This window comes from Dermacentor silvarum, chromosome 5 (genome assembly GCF_013339745.2).
Source record: "Dermacentor silvarum isolate Dsil-2018 chromosome 5, BIME_Dsil_1.4, whole genome shotgun sequence".
In the NCBI taxonomy this organism is placed as follows: Eukaryota; Metazoa; Arthropoda; class Arachnida; order Ixodida; family Ixodidae; genus Dermacentor; species Dermacentor silvarum.
This window is the reverse complement of record NC_051158.1, coordinates 187605659-187629083: the sequence shown is the minus strand read 5'-3', so window position 1 is coordinate 187629083 and position 23425 is coordinate 187605659. Positions and strand designations below refer to the sequence as shown.

The 23425-nt window shown below is 47.1% G+C and overlaps 1 protein-coding gene across 1 annotated transcript; it reads left to right on the top strand.

Annotated features, from left to right (window-relative positions):
* The first annotated feature begins 554 nt into the window (after positions 1–554).
* On the top strand, positions 555–16975 carry LOC119452682 (uncharacterized). Its single transcript, XM_037714656.2, has 3 exons — positions 555–761; positions 9263–9499; positions 16767–16975. The coding sequence occupies exons 1-3, from the start codon at positions 689–691 to the stop codon at positions 16973–16975; spliced, it is 519 nt and encodes a 172-aa protein (XP_037570584.2). The 5' UTR covers positions 555–688.
* The last annotated feature ends 6450 nt before the right edge of the window (positions 16976–23425 follow it).

Sequence of the window (23425 nt, the reverse complement as noted above, 5' to 3'; positions counted from 1 at the left end):
CCCCCTTGCTCCCTCCGGCGCTGGCTTCCTGCTTCCTTGCTTGCGCGTGGGAGATTGAGTGCGTTCGCTCTCCGTGATAGCGCGCGTCTCCGCACGCTTCCTCTCGGGCATACGGCGCGCGGCGAAGATTTTATCTATAGGGAACGTCACGGCGACGGCGACGACGACGACGACGCCGACGGCAGAAATCCGGTTCAAGTGTCCATATAATTGCTATCGCAATAAAACAGTTCCACTCGGTGCCATGTGCGAGAATTATCTGAACGCCGACGGCTACAACAAGTCTAGCCCCGCCCAAAGCTTTCTATAGGTACTGGCGCCACGTAATCTCACCGGTTTTGCAAAATTGGCTCGTGCCAGACGGATTAAGCAGCGGCGCAGAGCAAAATAAAGATGGCTTTGATAAAACCTAAAGGACGCATTGAGCACGCGCCTTCCGTATTGAGCCTTTCTCATAGTCAAAGATTACATAAACGTACGACGGCCTTGTTGGCACCATTCATCGTGCCCGCGGTGTACCCGTCCCGTAAAAGGGGACGGGTACACCAATAGCCAAGCGAGTGCGTGCAGGGACACCACAGAGTTGGTGTTGAGTTCGCTGAGGCAGGGTCGCATTCATCGGACGATAGTCTAACCAGTTCCCTTCGTATATACAAGGATAGACAAGAGAGCGGCTCCAAGTCCAGCCATGACGTTCTTGGAGTTGGTCGCCGTCTTCGGCTTTATTTGCCTGGCGGTCACCAGGGATGCCGAAGGGGCAGGTAAGTTTTCTGGTTCTGTTGATCCTTGCGTTGACACTCTTTCTTCGTTTTGTTAGGTAGTCTCAGACTTCTCTTTTTTTTTTCGTGAAGCTTAACCCTACAGCATAGATGTTTGTTTCAAAAAAACCATGGATGCCCTCCTCATGCTGAATTGCAATAATGACTTAGCGAACATGTCTTCCGTGCACTTATCTGACTGTTTGATTTGTTCGTAGCTTGACAGCTCTAAGAATGTTTCTCCCGAGTATCTATTGTTCCTGGGCAAAGCATCAATAGATGATGAATGCTTACAGTAGAAGTAGGAGCAGCACACTTTGACAGGCAATTGGGTCTTCAAGTGTTGAACATCATGCCCAGGTGAAGCTTAAGCGAAGCATAAGCGAGAAATACGATTGGGAGAGAGGAATGAACGCAAAGGTGAAAGCCATCTATGAGCGAAAGACGTGCTGACTTCGCTGCACTCTGTAAGCGGTTTACTGAAGAAGCCATTATAATCTTATAAAAAGGCCGTAGGTATAAATGTATAGGGGCCTCTTGATGCCCGATCATTCGCTCGCCCGCAGATAGACATTTGCTAACGCACTCAGTTTTCCGTCGTTCCAAGACTCCACTAAATTACTCATTACGGCACTTGGGACTTTGTTCATTTTTCTTCTATAGCTTTTGATGAGCATGGCAGTATAATAGTCTTTGTGATGTAGCTTCGCCTCTATAATTTTTCTGCAACTTCACTGCTGCAACTTAACTACTGCTTCAGGAGCGTTAAAATAATTCAGCGTTCATTTCACTTCACCTCATCACTAATTTTCTACATTTTTTCTGACTGAATGTTGGGCCCAAAAGACCCTTTCTTAGTTTAAGAGGGCTTCGTAGAATCACAAAATTGGTGCTACCACCCATTCTATTGTTCAAATGCGATTTTTTAATCGCCTATGGGAGAAAGTGGTGTTCCGACGGTTTAGGTGGATCTTGGAAGAAGCTCGAATTATACGTGCATAAGAAATCGTGATGTCTAGGTATTGAGTTGTAATGATTGGCTTAGCACGCTTATAAAAATTGCGAAACTGCGTATAGGAAAAGTCCTAAGACTTGTCATCATCATCATCATCATCAGCCTATATTTATGTCCACTGCAGGACGAAGGCCTCTCCCTGCGATCTCCAATTACCCCTGTCTTGCGCTAGCGTATTCCAACTTGCACCTGCAAATTTCCTAACCTAATCATCCCACCTGACTTTCTGCCGTCCTCGACTGCGCTTCCCTTCTCTTGGTATCCATTCTGTAACCCTAATGGTCCACCGGTTATCCATCCTACGCATTACATGGCCTGCCCAGCTCCATTTCTTCCGCTTAATGTCAACTAGAATATCGTCTACCCCCGTTTGTTCTCTGATCCACACCGCTCTCTTCCTGTCTCTTAACGTTACTCCTAAGATTTTTCGCTCCATTGCTCTTTGTGCGGTCCTTAACTTGTTCTCGAGCTTCTTTGTTAACCTCCAAGTTTCTGCCCCGTATGTAAGACTTGTACCACTCTTCAAATATCCGTCCTCAAAATCTGATAAAAGGTACATCGCCATTGCAATTAATATCCCCTCAAACTGGTAGAGGGTGGCTTCTGAGAAATGGTAAACTGGAATTCCAATGTATCTGGCAGCACATTTAACCATTTCAGGCGCCAATTATTTCTGTTGATTAAAATCTTACTTTCAACCCATTTCTAGAATCTTGAGAAAAGAGTGTAGAGCTGCAGAGTAGAATAATAATTTGAAACTTTTAGAGAGTTATTCAAGTTTACCGATGTCCGCTCCATTCGAAACCTCGCTGCAGGAACACCAGATATGAGATTGTGAACTTTTTCATGTCTAGCGGGCTTGAAATGAACCTATGCAGCCACTTGAACATCATGCCTGGTGCAGCACCTCGTGAAAAGCAATGAATGAAGTGTACCCGCTACATCCAATGACATACGCACATCGAGCAGAAATACCAAGCCTTCTTGGCGCTATCTGGCCATCCCTGGCACTTGCGCCAATTAACTCAATATATCGCAATCATCAAGAATGCCAAGCCGTCAACCTTCCCACTCATTCCCAATCAGAAGTGTTCCAAGATGTATGCGACACGTTCTAAATGTCATTACTTGACACGGGTAGATCCCGTCGCATTCCATTAGGATATGCTGAGTGGTAAGTTTGGAACGCCCTGTGGCGCAACCTGGTGGCGAAAAAAAGAAGTTGGCTGAGTAGTATAAATTCGACGATGGCCCAGAGTTGCGCGTTGTTTCGAGTTTTCTGCGTAGCCTTTCGGACTCGGAAAGTACTTGTAAGGTGCACACGATCTTGGGCACTTTGACCAACGAGAACAGTTTGGCCACGCAGTTTCACAGCGCAGCTAATACAGGGCAGCCCAACAAAAGATAAAGGTAATTGCGTGCCATTTCGAAGCCATGTCATCTGCACGTGAAATTGCGAACTGCCGCCGCGCAGTGACATGATTTGTTTACAAAATACACATGCCAAATATTACGTACATGCGTTAAAAAATTGATGCGACTTATTGATTGTGTTGCAGCGGCCAAGACACCGTGGGCGACCCACTTAAGCCTGCACGAATCCGGCCAGCCGTCATCGATAGACCTTTAATGCCTGAAGTCAGTTATTGCAGTCGACTCGATCATTCTCGCCTTCTTAAAAGCCTCCATTAATTATTGATAATCCCACGCACATGCCTTATAGAAGTTACCTGGATGTCAGCGTCCTATTAAATTCGCTGTATTTACGAGTTGCAGCGTGCCGAAACAATCCCTTAGATCTCTTGCACGTCGTAAACGTACTTGGCCTCGCAGAGCTTCTTGCCTCTCTCAAGAGTGCTCGGTCTGAAGATGTTTTCCGTGTGCGGCATTTGCCGGAATTCCTAACGCAGCAGAAGCGAAACCAGTGGCTCCAATGTAGACCTGTGTTTTTGGCAGCAGCGTCCACCTTTTGTACTACTCGAAACCGAGGGACGCTCAGTAGGGGCTCTGTTTAGCGTCCGCGCCACCTGGGCAGCCCGCTGTCGGCGGCGCGCATTGAAACGGACATCTTTTCCCGAGCTTTTCGCCCTCTCCCCCTGTATGGGAACTGCGGGAAGGCTGTTAACTACGCGTTTCGCGACTGCGTCGGTTCTCTGCCTCCTCTACCCCCTCCCCTCTATCCACGCCTTCTCGAGTTGCACGTGCGTAGGAAGGTAAGCGTGGCAGTTTCTGCAATCATTCTGAGGGGGGTTACCGCTGTAGAGAGGCGTATGTGGCAGCACCCAGGCTGCTCCAGAGGGCATGGTCCACATACGACGCGATGGAAAGGTCCAAACGAGTTCCTCGGTCGCCTCGACCTTCCTCTCTGCCACGCTCCTGTCATGTATATACACGCTCCGACGCACTCCCCATACACTGCTTTTAGTGAACGCAGCGGCAGCGCAAAAGTCGAACAAAGAGAGCTTCGCGTTTGCAACTTGCGCGACAACACAAGTTCTTGGGTATTATTATAAACAGACAGCTATCCTGGGCTCCCCAAATAAAAGCATTAGAGGAGAATGTCAACTCCCTAATCAACATTCTTGGTCGATTTGTTGGAGTGAGATGGGATAGTACAACCTCTTCTTTATTACGCCTTCACTCGGCGATTATTAGACAAAGAATAGCATTCTCTGCCCCTGTACTACATGGAATATCCCGTAATCTAGAGGAAACAATTAAAAGATTATTGGCCTTCGCATATGTTTTGGCGTTCCCCGTGCATCTGCCAGTGCATTAGTAATTGCTGAGTCCAGCCAACCAACTTTCATGCACTAAGATTTACGGAAAATTGTCACTTTTATCGTTTGGCAAGACAACACGCTAATCATCCACTATGCCGAGACCTTCAAGGTAGAACCGGTGCACGCATACATGATGAAATACGGCGGTGCAAAAACCTACTACCTGCTTACGAATACTGGTCTGCATGCGCAACTCATCGCCCATGGCGACTTGCAATTGCAGAAATAGTCACTTCAGTTCCTGGAGTAGGTCGTAAATGCGATATGCCCGTAGTTGCGATAAAGCAATTAAATTTATCACATCTTTACACTAACTACGTAGATCGCATTCACCGATAGATCATGCTGGAAACAAAGCTCTACATCAGCGTTTTATATACCTGCATACCGAGAGAAAAGAGCTTATTAGGTTTCCCAACTTACAGCGTCCACAACAGCAGAACTTTACGCAATACTTTCTACTTTATCTTACATATGTCAGCGTTCAGGACCTCTTCGCTGGGTAGTTCTGAGTGATTCGCAAGCCTCATTGATGAGCTTAAATGAAATCAGCTTAAGAAAAACAAACAGCACGTTGTCATGCGAAATACAGAAGACACACGCCATAGCGAAAGATCTACAACACGACATAACTTTCCAGTGTATTCCTGGTCACTGTGAAATCATAGGAAATGTAACGGCTGATCACATGGCACGTGCAGCTAATGAAAATAATGAATTATCACTTGTTCCTCTAGCAACGAGTGACGCGCGTTGTTTATTGAACAAACTATGCGGTAAATTGTGCAAGGAAACTTGGTTCATAAATGATGCGCAGAACTCTCAATTATATGTTATTGATCCTGGAATAGAATTCAATATTCCGTTTAAAATTAACTGATCGGTTGAAACAACAGTACATAGGCCTCGGCTAGGCACTGCCTATACTAAAAGCTTCCTGTATAGGATAAGAAAAACTAATAGTGCTACATGCTCATGTGAAGAGGCTGAAGAAGCCATAGAACACCTTCTTCTACACTTTCAAAAACATGATGCTCCCCAGAGTAAGAAGCTTTGAGAAAAACTACATGGCTTGGATAGACGATCACTATCCATAGGAAAAATTTTGGGTCCATGGCCGACAGAAGAGCTACAGAACATCGCTGTGCGCGCCTTAGTACAATTTTTTTAGAAATCAAAAATATCACCAGAATACTAAGTCAGATATTAGTTACTGCTCGCATTGTTATTATTAACAGGCACTCATGATTACATGTTTATTGTGTCTTCGTGTTCATGTAGCATTTGTGGCGCACAGGAATGTTGTATTTAGAGCGCGGCATTCACGAGTGACGTAATTCGCAAGTACCCTACATCATCTTTGTGAACTAGCTTGGTTTTGGGTCATTCCACGCGAAACGTCCCAGCCCAAAAACCTACCATCGTTTATTTTTTTTGAAAAAAAAATGGGCTAGATGGCTATTGGGTGAATAAGGTTTCAGCAAAGTATCTTTATCGACAAAAATGTTTTGATCACGCGAGTGCTATTTCAAGTTTCCGCAAAGAAGCAATAGTTGGTTGGAGGTAATTTTTTTTTATTCAAGTCTGAAACTAGGTGTAATAACAAAGTTTATTTAAGAGCATTATAGGGGCATTCTTCTTTCACATAATGTGATAACTGAATGCATTTTAGAGTTTATCGCGTTTATTTGGCTCAGAAAGAAAGCAAGAAATGTGGCGCTCTCAGATTTTTTTTTTTGCATAAACTGCGCAAATTTTTAGCTACTATATTTTTTCTTCCTTTTCGCATGTTGCTATAGTGTATGCTAAAAATAATTTAAAATTCTTAAGGCACATATTTTTTTTAGAAAAACACCTCCAAAGTTGGCAAAAAGTGGATTTTTTGCGAGATTCATGCCACATTTTTAAGGCCCTCCAGATAAAATATGTCAGATGGCTCAATGTGCGCACCGGCCTCTTAGCTTGTGATTTCGAAATTTTCACTCCAGTAAATTTTGTTTGAAGCGAGAAAAAAATTTATAGTCAACAACCAATATCACCAGTAGGCTTTGCGTGTGTACCGCCGCTCCCCTCGTCGTCTGTTTGTTGTCCGCTGCGCGTCGCCGTCTGCCGCCCAGCCGATGGTGGCTAGTATATGGGGTGTTCATTTTTAAGATTTATGGAATTTTGAAAAATCGCCTGTAGCAGATATAATTCTAGTCCTTCAGCTGGATTGTTCAGAGACGGACAATACTTGCACGAGAAATCCAAATGCCTATTGAACTAATTAACAAAACAACTATTCATTAACTAATTAACTTCTTCATGGCGCATATTGCAATTTACGAATTGTAGCCGCCGAGTTTGAAAGACGCATCCACTTGAAATTAATTTCCAGGATGATACCAATTAATTTTGAGATATTGTTTCCTAAAGAGTGGGACGAAATAGGTGGGCGGTTACTTTTCTGCTTCAATGCCTAGATGAGCATTTTGTTAAGTAAATCACAGTACGCCCGAAAGTCGAAGCCCCGTTTGCGATAGCAAATTAGTGGACAGCTATAGGACGTAAGGATAGTAGTTTTATCGGTCGTATAAACTTGTTAACATAGGCATACCAAGTAAATTTACAAGCATGGTGTCACGCATGCACAAGCAAACATGAACACATCTCACTCGATGACCGCTAAAAACTCGCTGTCAAAACACCGGGGTATGGAAGCGCGGCAGCAGCAGCGAGCGAATTGACCTTCGTGCTGGCACTCCCATCAACACGAACTATGCTGCGAAAGCACAGTGCAGGGCGGACTCTGTCCCCGACGCAGATCGCTTTCAAGATACAAGCCGCCTGGAGTAGAACGCCCCCCCCCCCTTCCTACCCCCCACGTCCCCCCCCCCCCCTTCCTACTCGCTGAGTAGGGAGGGCAGGAGCCTCCTACTCCGGGTGGCACGAAGGTCAATTCGCTCGCTGCTGCAGCCGCGCTGCCTCACCCCAACGTTTTGACAGCGAGCTTCCGGGGTCATACAGTAAGATGTGTTCATGTTTGCTTGTGCACGTGTGACACCATGCTTGTTAATTTACTTAGTATGCTTATGTTTACAAGTTTATACGGCCGATAAAACTACTATCTTTACGTCCTATCATCATCGTCGTCATCATCCTATATTTATGTCCACTGCAGCACGATGAGTCTCCCTGCGATCTCCAATTACCCCTGTCTTGCGCTAGCTGATTTCAACTTGCGCCTGCAATTTTCCTAACTTCCTATAGCTGTCCTCTAATTTGCTATGGCCATCGATGGTTCGATTTTCGGGTGAAACTGCGATTTATTTAACAAAATGCTCATCTATGCATTGAAGCACAAAAATTACCGCCCACCCATTTTGTCCCACACTTTAGGAAATAATACCTCAACATTGGTGTCATCGTACAAAATAATTTCAAGTGGATGCGTCTTTCAAACTCGGCGGCTACAATTTGTAAATTGCAATATGCGCCGTATTAAAGTAATTAAGTAGGAAGTTAATTAGCAGTTTTTTGTTAATTAGTTCAATATGTGTTTCGATTTCTCGTGCCGCCTCTGAACAATCCCGCTCAAGAACTAGAATTACATCTGCTATAGGCGATTTTAAAAAATTCCGTAAATCTTAAAAATGACCAGCCCATATACTAGCCGCCGTCTGCTGGGTGGCAGACGGCGACGCGCAGCGGACAATGAGCAGACGCCAAGGGGATCAGTGGCACGTACGCAATGCCTACTGGTGATATTGGTTGTTGACTTCAAAATTTTTTTCTCGCTTCAAACAAAATTTACTCGAATAAAATTTCTAAATCACAAGCTAAGAGGCCGGTGCTCATATTGAGCATTCTGACATATTCTTATCTAGAGGCCCTTAAGGCTTAGATGTGGCATGAATCTCACAAAAAAATCCACTTTTTGCCAACATTGGTGGTGTTTTTCTAAAAAAATATATGCCTTAAGAATTTCAAATTATTTTTAGCATACACTATACCAACATGCGAAAAGGAAGAAAAAATATAGCAGTTAAAAATTTGCGCAGTTTATGCAAAAAAAATCTGGAAACGCCACATTTCTTGCTTTTTTTCTGAGCCAAATAAACGCGATAAACTCTAAAATGCATTCAGTTATCACATTATATGAAAGAAGAATGCCCCTATAATGCTCCAAAATAAACTTTGTTATTACACCTAGTTTCAGACTTGAATAAAAAAAATTTACCTCCAACCAAGTATTGCTTCTTTGCGGAAACTTCAAAGAGCGCTCACGCGATCAAAATTCTTTTTTCGATCAAAATGCTATGGTGAAACCTTATTACACAATAGCCATCCAGCCATTTTTTTTTCAAGGAAATCAACGATGGTCGGTTTTTGGGCTGGGGCGTTTCGCGTGGAATGACTCTTCTGTGAACATTTACGCTTTGTGAACTTATGTGTTGTGTGTGAACACTTCAGTTTTGTGAGTATTTACGTTATGTGAACTCTTCTATTGCGCGAACATTTATTTATATTGCCGATAAGACTTAGTACGTGAATGTTCGTACATGTGGTTATTAGTCCAGTTTTGTGATTTTTGACAACATTCCGAGGACAACTATCATGCAAGAGAAGAGGAGTATCCGGCGCCCCATATAGACACCAACCTCTCCTTAAATACATTTAATAAAAAAGAGAGCTTCGCTTTCAAAGCCTTCTAACTTGAACACTAGGTGGTGCCCACCGGCATCGGCAGCCGTGCGGAGTCAACGAGGAGTTCAAGGAGTGCCAGAGCAGCAGCTGCGCCGAATGGCGCTGCGGGGAAGTGCGCGGCAGCCTGAGGCCCTGCACGGCCGACTGCCAGAACGCCTGCTTCTGCGCTGGGGAGCACTACCGGCATCCGAACGGCACCTGTGTCCCACACGAACAGTGCCGTGCTTCGGCGGTGAATGAGACGGAAGGAACCCGTGGTAAGGACGACGTCACGGCTTTTGTTTGCTCTCTCTAGACGGTAGGAAGAACCCGCCGTGGTAGCCCAATGGCTATATATGGCGTTGCGCTGCCGATCTCAAGGTCGCGACTTCCGACCAGGCCGCGGTTTCGATGGGGCGGTGACAACAAAAAAAAAAAAAAAAAACACCGCATATCCATGGGGTGAATGATGATGAGTGGGCGAAGCTCCGGATGGAATCATCGGTAAACCGTGAATCTTCCGTGTAATTCGCCCAGTCTCGCCGCACTAAATCGAACGATTGACTTCCACCAATGACACGCGCCATATGTGACGTCATTCCTATTTTATAACAGCGCCCTTCATTATAATTGCACCATCTCCCGCTTAAGGGGACGCTAGCACAAACGCGTTAGAAACGTGCAGTACTCTCTTGTAAGGGGGAGAAGCCACAGCGTCTTACACAGCCGTTTACACATGCCGGAACGTGCACCGCGTTTGCCGACGCCATCAGCGTTTATGAATACGGGGGTAAGGCGGAGAGGCCACAGCGTCTTACACCAGCTTCTTACACGGGCCGTAACGCGCTAGCACAAACGCGTTAGAAACGCGCAGTCTTTCATTAATGTTGGGTATTTATTGTCATCGTGGTGCGTGTGTCCATGTGCGCTTCGTGGCGTAGTGGTTAGCGCCACGCGTTCGGAAGAAGGGGTCCCTGGTTCGATTCCGCGCTACGGACACAGCTTTCGGATTTTTTTTTTCATAAAAGTAGACGTGGCTACCTACTACTACGACGACGACTACGACGACGACTACTACTACTACTACTACATACTACAGAGGAGGGACAGACCTACACCCTAAGGAGTTTCGCCCCTAAAAGAAGTCACAGGCCTGCACGGCGTACGCAGCACAGTCACAGCGTAAGCTGTGACTGTGCTGTGATCGGCGCAAGAGTAGCTCCAATTTCGGCACCACGCACAACAGGGCCTTCGCGGCAAAGTGTCTTCGCCTCGATTTTCACGATAAGGATCTGAACTGTCCGCCTGGCGTCGACGGCGAGCTGCGGCTTGTAATTCTCTCTGCACAACAGTCTGTTGAGCCCGATGATGCCTGGTTGCAGCCGCGCACGTAGCTCTACGATTCGCTTCTTCCGCAGCGGTTCGTACCTTGCTAGGAGCCGTCATAACGTGTACCGAAGAGGTACCCAGAATACGTGGCGCACATCTAATATCGGGATAGTGTTGATTTCGCGCCTCCGCTGAATCGAATCTCGTCGTCTGCGCCAGCGCGGGCGGCGGTTGCAGGTACTTTAACTTGATGGCGCCATCATATTGGCGGAGGCTCGGGTCGTCTGCGCCTGCGCGCCGCGCGTTTGCAGGCAATATTTCTGCTGCGTGTTAGCAAGCGCTTGCGTGGCTCAGTGGTAAAGTATTCGACTGCCACGCAGCGGGCCTGTGTTCGATCCCGGCGGAGAGCGGGTGCTTTTTTTTTTCGCATTTCCGGCGATAGCAGTGACGGCGAAACGCCGGCGGCGGCATCATCGCGAACCGAAACGGCTATTGGAATGAGCCCATAATAGCTTACGCTGTAAAAAAGAAACCAATCGAACACTTAGATTTAGACATCCGTGCATTTATGACACTCTCGTCTCATACAGAAATGAATGTTGTGTTTATATTGTCACGTAGTAGTGATGGTAAGAAAACAGTCGCAAAACTGTGTATGACGAAACTGGTTGTTTATTGGGCGAACCTGTGCCCACAAAAGCAAGCTACACTCAAAGCACAACGATAGCGGCGAACACAGTCGGCGATCGTCGAAAATCTGAACAGCGGCGAGACGCGTCGGCTTTTATACCTGAGTCATCGAAGGTTCCAGATTAATCCCTGATGCCCGCGTGTCTTCCAGAAAGTTCTAGACAATTCGCGTCGGTCACACAATCAGATAACATAAGCGTCGGTGAAATCAGGCAACGAAAAGAAGCATCGATAACGTTCTAGAAACTTCCGATACAGGCGCGTCCTGCGCCGAGCGATAACGTTTAACATTTGTTAGCCGGTGGAAAGCGGCCACCGGTGAAAGATAAACATGTATACGTGTCAATACCCTCCCCTTAAAAAGCATCGTCCCGATGCTACAAACATGAAAGCGAAAACAAAAACCACGCGTACAGAAAGGGACAAAAATAACAAAGCAACAAATGACCTAAGTTCGTCAGCGGGCGTAGAAAGGCTTAAGACGCACCACGTGGATGACTTCAGGTCGTGCGCGGCGCCGCTGTGACTGCGAAATACCGTCCGGCACGACCTCATAATCCAGTGCGCCAATACGTCGGATGATCTTATATGGTCCGAAATAGCGACGTAAGAGTTTCTCGCTAAGTCCTCGTCGTCGTATCGGAGTCCAGACCCAAACACGGTCTCCGGGCTGGTACTCGACGTAGCGTCGTCGAAGATTGTAGTGTCGGCTGTCGGTTCTCTGCTGGTTCTTGATGCGCAGGCGGGCGAGCTGTCGACCTTCTTCGGCACGCTGCAAATAGGTGGCAACGTCGAGATTTTCTTCGTCGGAGACATCCGGTAGCATGGCGTCAAGCGTCGTTGCCGGATTTCCTTCCGTAGACCAGGTTGAACGGCGCCATGTGCGTCGTTTCTTGCATGGCCGCGTTGTATGCGAAGGTCACGTACGGAAGGATGGCATCCCACGTCTTGTGTTCGATGTCGACGTACATTGCCAGCATGTCGGCGATGGTCTTATTTAGGCGCTCGGTGAGACCATTCGTCTGCGGGTGGTAGGCGGTGGTCCGGCGATGGCTTGTCTGGCTGTAGCGCAGGATGGCTTGAGTTAGTTCAGCCGTGAAGGCCGTACCTCTGTCGGTGATGAGGACTTCTGGGGCACCGTGGCGCAGGAGGATGTTCTCAACGAAGAATCGGGCTACCTCGGCGGCACTGCCTTTGGGCAAGGCTTTTGTTTCGGCGTAACGGGTGAGGTAGTCCGTAGCTACGACGATCCATTTATTCTCGGACGTCGACGTCGGAAAAGGTCCCAGTAAGTCCATCCCGATCTGCTGGAACGGTCGGCGAGGTAGCTCGATCGGCTGTAGAAGTCCGGCTGGCCTTGTCGGCGGTGTTTTGCGTCGCTGACAGTCTCGGCATGTCCTTACGTAATGGGCGACGTCGACAGAGAGGCGAGGCCAGTAGTATTTCTCTTGTATTCTCGCGAGCGTGCGGGAAAACCCGAGGTGTCCAGCCGTTGGGTCGTCATGGAGAGCTTGCAGAACCTCTGGACGCAATGCTGAGGGTACCACGAGGAGGTAGTTGGCTCGGAGGGGCGAGAAGTTCTTCTTTAGGAGAATGCTTTTGTAGCCTGAGGCTAGCTCGGTGCTCCGGGACAACGTTGGTACTCTCTTCGGGGTTCGGGCTTGGATCACGGCTTTTCGGGGGCGTCCGCTGCATGGACAGAAAAGCACCTCCACCAGATGTCACGTAGTAGTGACGGTAAGAAAACAGTCGCAAAACTGTGTATGACGAAACTGGTTGTTTATTGGGCGAACCTGTGCCCACAAAAGCAAGCTACACTCAAAGCACAACGAAAGCGGCGAACACAGTCGACGGTCGTCGAAAATCTGATCAGCGGCGAGACGCGTCGGCTTTTATACCTGAGTCATCGAAGGTTCCAGATTAATCCCTGATGCCCGCGTGTCTTCCAGAAAGTTCTAGACAATTCGCGTCGGTCACACAATCAGATAACATAAGCGTCGGTGAAAACAGGCAACGAAAAAAGCATCGATAACGTTCTAGAAACTTCCGATACAGGCGCGTCCTGCGCCGAGCGATAACGTTTAACATTTGTTAGCCGGTGGAAAGCGGCCACCGGTGAAAGATAAACATGTATACGTGTCAATATGAACCATTTCTTGCGTTGCCATAAAGTTATTTGAAGCTCTACGTAGTTTCACTTCTTATTAGTATGTCGAAAAACCCGGTGTTGATTAGAGAGAATAAATTATTGATTGCCAGCGAGTAATTGAAATTCAACGGCGCTGTTGTTTTTGTCGGCATTGGTGTAGAGATGAATACCATAACAAGTAAATATAAGATATAATTTGGATTCGACGTTCTGGGGCCCATACGGGCCCTTTGTTCACAATGAGACGTTTTACGTTGTGAACAATGGCGCAATTGAGATTATATATATATTTATTTATTTGAAGTACTTTACAGGCCCGTAGGGCATTGTGTAAGGGGGGCGTAAAAATCCCACCATTGCATACACAACCAGATAAAAACAAAACTTGGAGGACTATTAAGCTTCGCCTTTAAGAGTATAACAGCGATAGCGTTATCGGGACCCATTCGCATCGCTTCGTTCGCATACGGCAAGTAGACTTCATTCACTGCAACATTGAACGTGGGAAAGCCAGCTTACAAAGACCAAGCTTACACCGATCCCCTTAAAGTCGCCTTCAATTTTAAACTGGAACGCATTGCTGCAAAGACGTTTTTCCAGGGGCAATATAAGTGGTCCTATATTAAAATGTGAAGGCACTAGCCTTTTTGTTTTCTCTTATTAATTGTTTGCTATTGCCCTGACACGCGCAGGTCTGTAGAAATGTTTGAGTTTCCTCGTAGCAGAATTGGATTTTCTCGTACATTCAAGTTACAATCCGACGCCCATTGGTAAACAATCCAACGGCGAATCCGACGCCGAATGGTAAAGTCGTACTTTACCACTTTCTGGCGGATTTCACTGTGAGAAATTCACTTTTTGTTCAGCAGAACCTTGCACCACGTGGAGGGCCTGCACGGTCGATGTGGTAGGATGATTTTCTCCGCCACCCGCGATCACACGCCGGTTGCCGACGCCGGACTTTCTGCGACACGGGGCCCTAAACGCTATCGCGTTATTATGAACTGAGACACGCTAAACGATGGCTTCAGCGAAATATGTAATAAGTTGGTGATGGAATGTATCAGGATTAGACAGAGGTGCGATGCTTTCTGGTAGGTTATTCCATAATCTGATGGCTCGTCGAAGTGCTCATGAATTAAAAACTGAAGTGTCACCATAGATCCGTGTAAAACTGAAGTGATTGTGCAATCTTTTTGACATGTTGGATGGGACATCCAGATGAAAGGAGCAAGATCTATTGGATATATATTTTTGCGTGTGTATGTTTTAGTTCAAATATGTTCCTTCCACACCAGACTGGTTTCCGCTCAACAGAATGCCATAATAGCCTTGAGCAAATTATTTGTAAGCAGTCAATTTGGAGGCATTAGCATATCCGGTGGTATACATAGATGAATAAGGAAAAAGAAACGATACAAAGGAAGAAAGAGTAGCAGTGTTTCGCGTATGACCTATTTGATTTTATTTGCATCTGCAGCAATCTCGCAACTTCCCGTGTTTCAATTAGTGGCTGCCTTCGGAGGCATCGGAACGCGGCCAAACTGCTACTCGCCTGGTGCCGAGTGCTGGAGCAACATCGCCTCGTTCTAGAAGAGGGCAGCGGAATACTCGAGACTGTCGTATCTCAGCAGTTCATTGCCAGCGTAACTCATTACTGCACAATAAAAAGTTTCGTAGGATAACGATTGATAGGGCAGCACAGAGAGCAACATTTTGGAGCCGCATAAGCGGGCCCTTAGGGAGATATGAGTGACTTCCGTTCGCAACCCTTGCAGCAGTGTGTCCGCGAAAAAGATTGCCATTTTTTTTTCAATAACTGCGTGGCCATTCTGCTACATCTGCTGGGCCTTGGCGACCGAAGAAAAAGCGCGAGCAACTGTGTACTCGCACCAATTGTTGGAAGGAAGGCCAAGACGAACATCGGCAATGAAGTGCCTCGTAGTCCTTCCTGCTGGCGGTAACTGTAGCGTTCTGCGTCGCTGACACAGGTAAAAGGTGGGGGCTTAGCTCTGCTGTTCTGCTCTGACGGGGGCGTACAGCATACTTCAGAATCACGTTCTCGTCACTGCACTCTTTGACGTAAGCATAAGTGCAGGCAAAAGCTTTAGCAGATCTGTATTCGCTGTTCTCAACACGCACTGTTCCCTTGAACAGGAAACTGCGCTGTCGTTGCACACTCCTGGCATTAACTCATGATTCAAAGACTTGAAGGTTAGTGAAAAGAATTGAAGACGAACTTAAGGACCGCGCAAGAAACGATGGAACGAAAAACTATGGGCGTAATTTTAAGAGGCAGGAAGACAGCGGTAATGATTAGAGAGCAAACGGGTGTAGTCGATGCTCTAGTTGGCATTATAAGGAAGAAATGCAAATGGCCTGGCCATGCAATGTGGAGAGCCAATAACCGCTGGCTTATTAATAGTTGCAAAGTGGGCGCCAAGAGAAGGAAAACGCAGTAGAATGCTACAGAGAATTAGGTGACGCGATGAAATTAGAAAATTTGCAGGCAGAGGATTTATTTAGCCGACCCAACGGAGGGGTAATTGGAAAGCGCTGGCAGAGGTCTTCGTCGTGCACTGGACATAGGAACACGCTCATGATGACAATAATGCCACACTGCTTGTAGGCATACATCATCAACAATGTTACCTAAGAGAAAGCCTTTAGAGGCCCGCCAATATTTTCATCTGCAACATTTAGCTGATGTTAAAGTCATCATTGATAGCATTTGTGTCCCAAGAAGCTTACATCTAATCGTCAGAAACCATTGGCGAGAAAGCCCTTCGCCGCCTGCTACGACAACCTCCCGCTTTACGAAGGTCCATTGCCTTATTCGAAATACCAATTACGGGATGTGACATTTTACCACATTCGCATTAGTATGTACATTATATAATCGATATGAGAGCGAACAGTGAATTTGTTTGGAGGCAACGAATAATCGTTATCAGTGGATTAGAACGCGACATATGTTAATATGTAACAAGTAGCTTTCCCGTCGTACATTCAGTAACATTAAGCGTTTTAGTGCGGGGCGCATGGGCTTAGCCACTGCTGCCCCTTGAAGGCAATTTGCTTATTTGTATTGTTCATGGGGCTACACGAAGTCACCTCGCTACTAGCTGGTGCTTAGCAGCGCGGCGCCCTAGCCGCATAACCACCACGGCGGGTTATCTTAGTCATGCTACACCTCTCACACGCAATGCCGGAATGCTGACTGATTTTCATGAAACTGCACACTCTGAGACGTTGACGCAGTAATGTCACATGGACGAGGTCGATGTTCAATTGGCGTTTGTGGAGACGTGTGGCGAGGAGAGGCGTATGCAAAGAGATGCACGTTCTACGCCATGTGACCTGTAACCGGTTTATAGGTAAGAGAGAAACCCCCGCCGCCACCGCCGCCAGGACAGCCGCCACCGCAGCAGAAGAAGCACGCAGGGCAGCCGCCAGCGCCGCAGAAGAAGCACGCAGGGCAGCCGCCAACGCCTCAGAAGAAGCACGCAGGGCAGCCGCCAACGCCGCAGAAACAGCACGCAGGGCAGCCGCCAACGCCGCAGATGCGGCACGCAGGACAGGTTAACAGCAGCAGCAGCAGCAGCAGCAAATGTACATTAAACGAAAAGTTAAATAAATAAAATTGAGAAGTTGAAATCATGGAGAAGTTGAATAATTATTGAAGACTCATTATCTAATTAGGCGGAATGCTAAAAATATTCTGAGTATCTCCAAGCGACGACAAACATTACCTTGGTTCTGCCCAGCTACGTGGCATATGCATATTGTAAAGTTTGGCCCAAGTTACGGGCCAAACTTTACGGCCAAACTTCCTTGGCCGCTTCTGTATAAAAAGCGGCCGAGGAAGATGACGAGGGCTGCTAGAGGGCGAACTGGTAAAGCGTTTGCTCGGGGTTACATGTGTAAATGCTTTTCGTCATTCAGAGTGCTTTTTTTTTTTTACTTAAGGAAACAGGAGATGTGTCCAAAGTGTAACGTGGCAGTGTACAAACGTATTCACTAGTTGGCAGATGATTCATTGCGACCTTATGCTTGTTTTTTTCCAGTGGTACATATGTGCCTCTTGTACAATGCTTTACAGATAAACCGAGAATTACTTCCTTGGTTGCTTAAAAGGACACCAAAGGTAAAAATTATTTCTTGTGTATCAGTAGATTACTCTTCCATAATACCAAAAGCAGCACTCTTACCGCGAGAAGCCGCTTGGCAAGCCAGACAGAAATAAAAGCACGGAGGCGAGTGGCGACGCCACCCTTATGTTCCCGCATCCGTTTACCGTGACGTCATGGATTTTGACAGCGTCTTTTAGGTCTCAGTTAAGCCTTTAACGGTATAGATTGACTACATTCAGTTCTAAAGGAGCCCAAGACTGAATGTGGCAAGTTTCGCGAACTTTTGATGAGCCAACGTGGCCCAAATACCAAAAATAACTTTAGAAGTGGTGACGTCACACTGAAGTGCTGACGTTGAGGTTTCCGCGAGAACTAAAAAAAACTAACATTGAGCTTCACTTCCTCTTCTAATAATTGACCTATTGCAGTGTAATTAACGACAGCGGAGTTTTTTGAAGAATACTTTATCAGTCTAAGTTGATTTATTTTGCTTTATTTCAATGTTTATATAAGTTTCTCATATGAGTTGACTAACGTTGCACGTTGGGCTTGTTGGTATAACATGAGGGAGGCAACAGGCGTAGCGTTCCTGGTTAAAAACTCGGAGCAGGTTTTAGAATATGTCAACTCGCATGCTAACAAAGGACTAAATGTGTTTTCCGTCGACATCAAAGACCTCTATTACTCGTTGCCGCGGACTGGACGAACGACCTGCGTAAAACGCGGGATTGACGACTTTGGCAGTGTCAGATTTCAAAACGAATCAGGAACTTCTGTGGCTAACTTTTTAGAACTATTGTGTGTGTATTATTCGTCCACCTTTGTGACTTGGAAAGGTTCACCGTACCTACAAAGAACGGTGTGTGCATCGGGTCCTGCCTAGCCCCAGTCTTGAGTAATTTATATCTGGGCATGTTAGACAGATGCCTAGACGCTAGGTTGTAAGGCTCAAGAGTTATTAAGATATTTCGGTATGTCGACGATTTTCTGATCGTCTTTGATTGTAAGTACCAATTTCTTGAGCAGGAATGTGGCAGTGTTCTATGTGTTGTACGAGAGTGTCTTACGCCGCTCGAGATTACCTTTGAGCTACCTAGTGACGCTGCCGTATGGTTTTTAGACTTACAGATTATTGTAAATAGCCATCAAACATGCTGGCTTTATCATCCTCGCGCCAACAAACCTTTGCTCTCATTTCGTTCTTCACACTCTAAGCTTGTCAAGAGAGGAATCGTAAAGATGTGCCAAACTAATGCTCTGAAGAAATCTTGTGAACATCTAATCAATGTTAGCTTCACACAGCAAGTGAAACGCCTTCGCGACTCTGGGTACCCAAACCACATCATCGTGCCCAGGGAGCACTCCAAGTCTTCAAAACGTCGTATTAATGGATTCAACGTCTAAAACAGATTTTTGACCAAAATCGACGCTTTAAAAACGTCGCACTCACGACAGCTTAAAAACGAGGCGTGAATACGTGTTGAAAACGTTTTCATAAGACTAGCCGTATCTGTTCATTTACTTAGCGTACCGGGTTTTCGGCGGCCCCGTTTTTGGCGGGAGAATTCGTCGTTTATCCAACCTTACGCAAGGTGGCAATACCGTCGTCACATCGGTCACATGACCACGGTGTACATGTCCAATCTTGTGGCCGCGGCTACCGGCTCCCGCGTGAAACCGGCCTTTGCATAGTTCCGTAATTGCGCTTCGTTTGGGCTGTCGTGTGTTTCTGCCTGTTTTCGGTTGTGCTGTCCTTTGTAATTGTGATGAGTGAAAGAAAACGGATGACGACGAAGTGCCCGCGAGTTCTTTCGCGATTCGACCACGCATGTGAGTGATCTCGCCAAATCAGCCATGGCCCAGTGGCATTGGGCCACGTAAGGCGAACACGTGGCGAAATGCTTCGTGGCGAGACACGCGGCTAGTCAGCGGGAGACGGAAGACAGCAGGCCGACCTGTCGGATGCCGACAATAAAGGAACGCGGCCGTCCATGGAGCTGCCGCCCAACCGTTGTTGCCCTTCGCCAAGGCGTTCGCCAGCGCGAGTACTGCAGCTCGGAGCGTGGCTTGGCCTGCTGTGCACTACCACTTGCCGCGAGCATTACGGATCGCGGGCAAGGAGTCTCCTTGGTCAGTTGTTCGGCGGAGCACCGTTCGTGGCCTAGCTAATGGCCGCATATGCACCGGGCACTGCGGCTCGCGCGCAAGCTGTCGACTTTGCAGGCTGACCATTCCTGCAACGTGCACTGCGGCTCGGATGCAGGCTGACCGATGAGCGCCAGTGAGCGGTCGTCTCCTGTTCGGTCGTCTCCGGTTCGGTCCGGTTCGGTCGCTCCGCATCGTCTCCAACATCGAGGCGTGTCCAACGTCGTCACGTCATCGCCCCTCACTTCGGCAAGCCCTCGTCTCATGTACACCGTACCGTGAGCTCTCTTTACTGTTTTTTTCTCGGAGTCCTATCAACCCTAGCTGTTCTAGCGTTGTATGTATGTCGTTTCATGTGGCGTAAGGTTCTGTGTGGTTGTAGTTTAATTCTATAGTTTTCGTAAATGTAGTTTGGTTTTAGTTTTCATAAAGGTAGCTTGGATTTTCCCATCACGAGTTCTACTGCGTTTCTTGCGTCCTTTTCCTCATCGCGCGTCACGACAAACAAGTGTTACGAATGTCCTCGTGATTTCCTTTACACTCATGCAAGTATTGCAGTGTTGTGCTGTCTTATTCGACACTGCGTGTACAGTGGTTTGTTTGTATGGTTTTAATATCTTGAGCAGCTTAGTTTTGCAATAAAGAGCGCCGAGTGGAGGGCACTAATTTGCTCTGCAATCTGTTTCTCGTGTCGGTACGTGAGGAGCCTTTTCAGTGATGTTGTATTTAAGGCGTGAAGGTCAGTATGAGGATGAAGGTCAGAAGAAATGTTGCTTTTGTGTGCCTGGCATCGGGATCCGTCGTCAGGGTTGAAACTATCAAGTTTGGCAGGATGCAAAGAAAGGCGGGAATTGCTGTCTCTGCGCCCTTTTCCTATATCCTCTAGACAGCTGTGATCGCGGTATTTCAGTTTCCCGTTTCGCAAGAATGTTGCAGACAAGAGAACTGACATACAGGCTCTTTGTTAATGATTCATTACGGGTATGGTAGCGCAAGAGATGAGGTCAACTGCCCGTCCTATTCCCTTGCCTTATGCTACAGCGCACCCATGGAGTATTGCGTACCACACGGTGCTGTTATCGCTTGCGATTCAGGCTCTCTCGATTGTGTTTTGGCCCGTTTTATCTTACGTTATTGGTATTTCATGGTCTTTAGAGGAACTTCGTTTCCAATGTTGCACGGGCAAATACGATTTTCTTTGGCACCTCGGCATGGTTGCGATATATTGCGCTGCTTATTGAAGCTTTCTTCTTCTTCTAGTTTTTCTAGTTCGCGAATGGATACCGCATATACCCTGCATAACTCGCTAGTGGATACTGCATATGTGAATCTTGAATCCCCTTGTCGTAAAATATCCTGTTAATCCAGGTAGTCACGATTATTTGCAGTTTGTGACTGGTGTCGAACTCTACACTGCGCGGCCTCCGTGGCATTTATTCAGCCGTCTGCCGAGTTCGTGCATGTGCCAGTGTACGCACGGTGCTTGAGTTCTCGCGCGGTTCTTTCGATTTGTGGGCTCTTCGTGCACTTCGCGCAACAGGGCATGCCGCGGTTCTTGGTTCTTGTGCAACAAACTTGCCTATCGTACATTAGACAGAGCAGAGGAGCCTCTATTTAGGCATGTCAGCGCACTAAGTTGGAGGGTAAAAGTACATAGCATTTGCTGCTTAGAGTCCATGTGATGGGTTATTTACACAGCCATGGCAGTGCGGAATGGATTCTTGCATGATTAGTTGCATAAATTGGTTCCTGCGGGGAGGTCTAAGTACAAAATACGGTTACAGGGCAACAGTGTACCAATAACCGCAGAAGTATCGGACGAATTCATTGTGACTGAATGTGGTGTTTTGAATGGTAGTGAGCAGTTGACAGGTGACTTAAAACGTGATAATGCTTTATGCGCATAGCGCCTTGAATTATTCTTGCTCCCTTGCAATGTGCCAACTTACTGTTCTCATTCAGTCCACTGGCATCAACACAGCGGCCACTGGTGAAAGTGCGGGAGAACACAGGAACGTACATTGGTACATCTTCCCTAATCTGCTTTAAATGGCGTTCTCCAAATCGCTTAAGAAATGCAAGCAATCACACTGCTAACATAGGAAGGGCGTGTAAACGCAATTTAATATGGTATTACCTAAGCTGTCGCTAATTTCATATGAAATGCTTGGTAAATTTAATGTAGAATCTACATATGTGATTTCATTGAGCGGTCTCTTCAAAACAATTCCTGCAATAATTTTTATAGTTCCCCTCATTATGTTTGTTTTTATGACCCGGATAGAGTGTTGTAGTTGCATATTTTGTGTACATATCACTTTCATAAGTCATAATAAAATTTAGTATGTCTTTAACATTGTATCTGACTTGTGCTGTTATGTTTCATTACAAGCTGCAAAAATTTGAAAGACTGTGTAGGCCTCCCCACTTATCTAGCAAGCACACCTAGAGGGAAGTCTTCAGTGCTACACCTCAGTGCGACCTCTGGTGCCGCCAAGTGAGGAGCAAATGCATATACAAGGGTGTCCCAGCTAACTTTAGCCAGAATTTTAAAATATGTCGATGCATTCTAACGCGACCAAACCCATGTTGCTTACCATCATGGAGGAAGAAAAAAAAACTAGGAGGGAGCGTCACGTGACAATCTTGAAGCATAGTCATAAAAAATTTAGAGGAATGGGATGATGGGAAATAGGCTGGAAATGGATGGAAATATTACTGTGCTCGCTTCGGCGGCTTCGGTTTCGTCTGCTGCGGGGTTTCGGAATAAGCGCACATACTCGGCGTGGCTAACGCGCGCCGAGGTTAGTGAAGGAACTCGAGTGTGTGAAGCAGTTGAGTCCCGCCGCTTAATTAGCAGACAGGCGCCAAGCCTGTTGCGAACTTAGGCGTCGGTTAACCGGCATTGCGCCCAACAACCCGGGAGGACCACCTCAAGGACGACTGGTTGCGCTTCGGTGTGGTTTCAGGGAAACGAGGGAACCTTTCGCCCTGCAAACGCGTGAAGGAAACCAAGCTGCCCTTCCGACGACGATTTGTTGCGTTTGACGACGTCTTCTGGGAAACAATGATGCCTTTCGCCCCCGCAAAATGTGCAGGCGATTAAGCGAGCGTACAGGGTCCGAAGCAACTGTTTCCCTACGGGAAACAAATTCGTCCCGTCTTGTGCCCAAGGATGTGCCCAAGGAGCCGGAGCCTCCGAACATATTGTTACGTAAAACGACACAAGGCGGGACTATTTACACTGTATTTACACTACACAGACACAGTAGCCAAGATGGTGGACAGCCACCAGCACCCGACAGAACCGTCTTCTTTGTCGTCTGCCCCTGGCAGAATGTGTCTCTCGTTGCATTACCCCCGGCGGTAGAAGCGCCGTCTCGGCGCACTTCAAACATTGTCGTCAGAAGGAGGGTGGTATGCTTTCAGTCTGCTGACGTGAACTATGTCACTGGGAGCGATCGCAGGCGGCCAAGTCGGAGAGTCGGGAACAATCTCGTAGGTGACGTGCGTGACCTGGCGGATGATTCGGTAAGGACCCGTGTACCGAGATAACAACTTCTCGGATAGGCCCACACGACGGAATGGACACCACAGGAGAACTAAGGCACCGGGTGAGAAGCGAACGTCATGATGCCGGCTGTCATAGAGGCGCTTTTGGGTCGCTTGCGAGGCCGGCAGCCTAGAGCGGGCGATCTGACGCGCATGATCGGCACGAGCGATGGCATCACGTGCATATTCGCTAGGCGGCGCGGCAG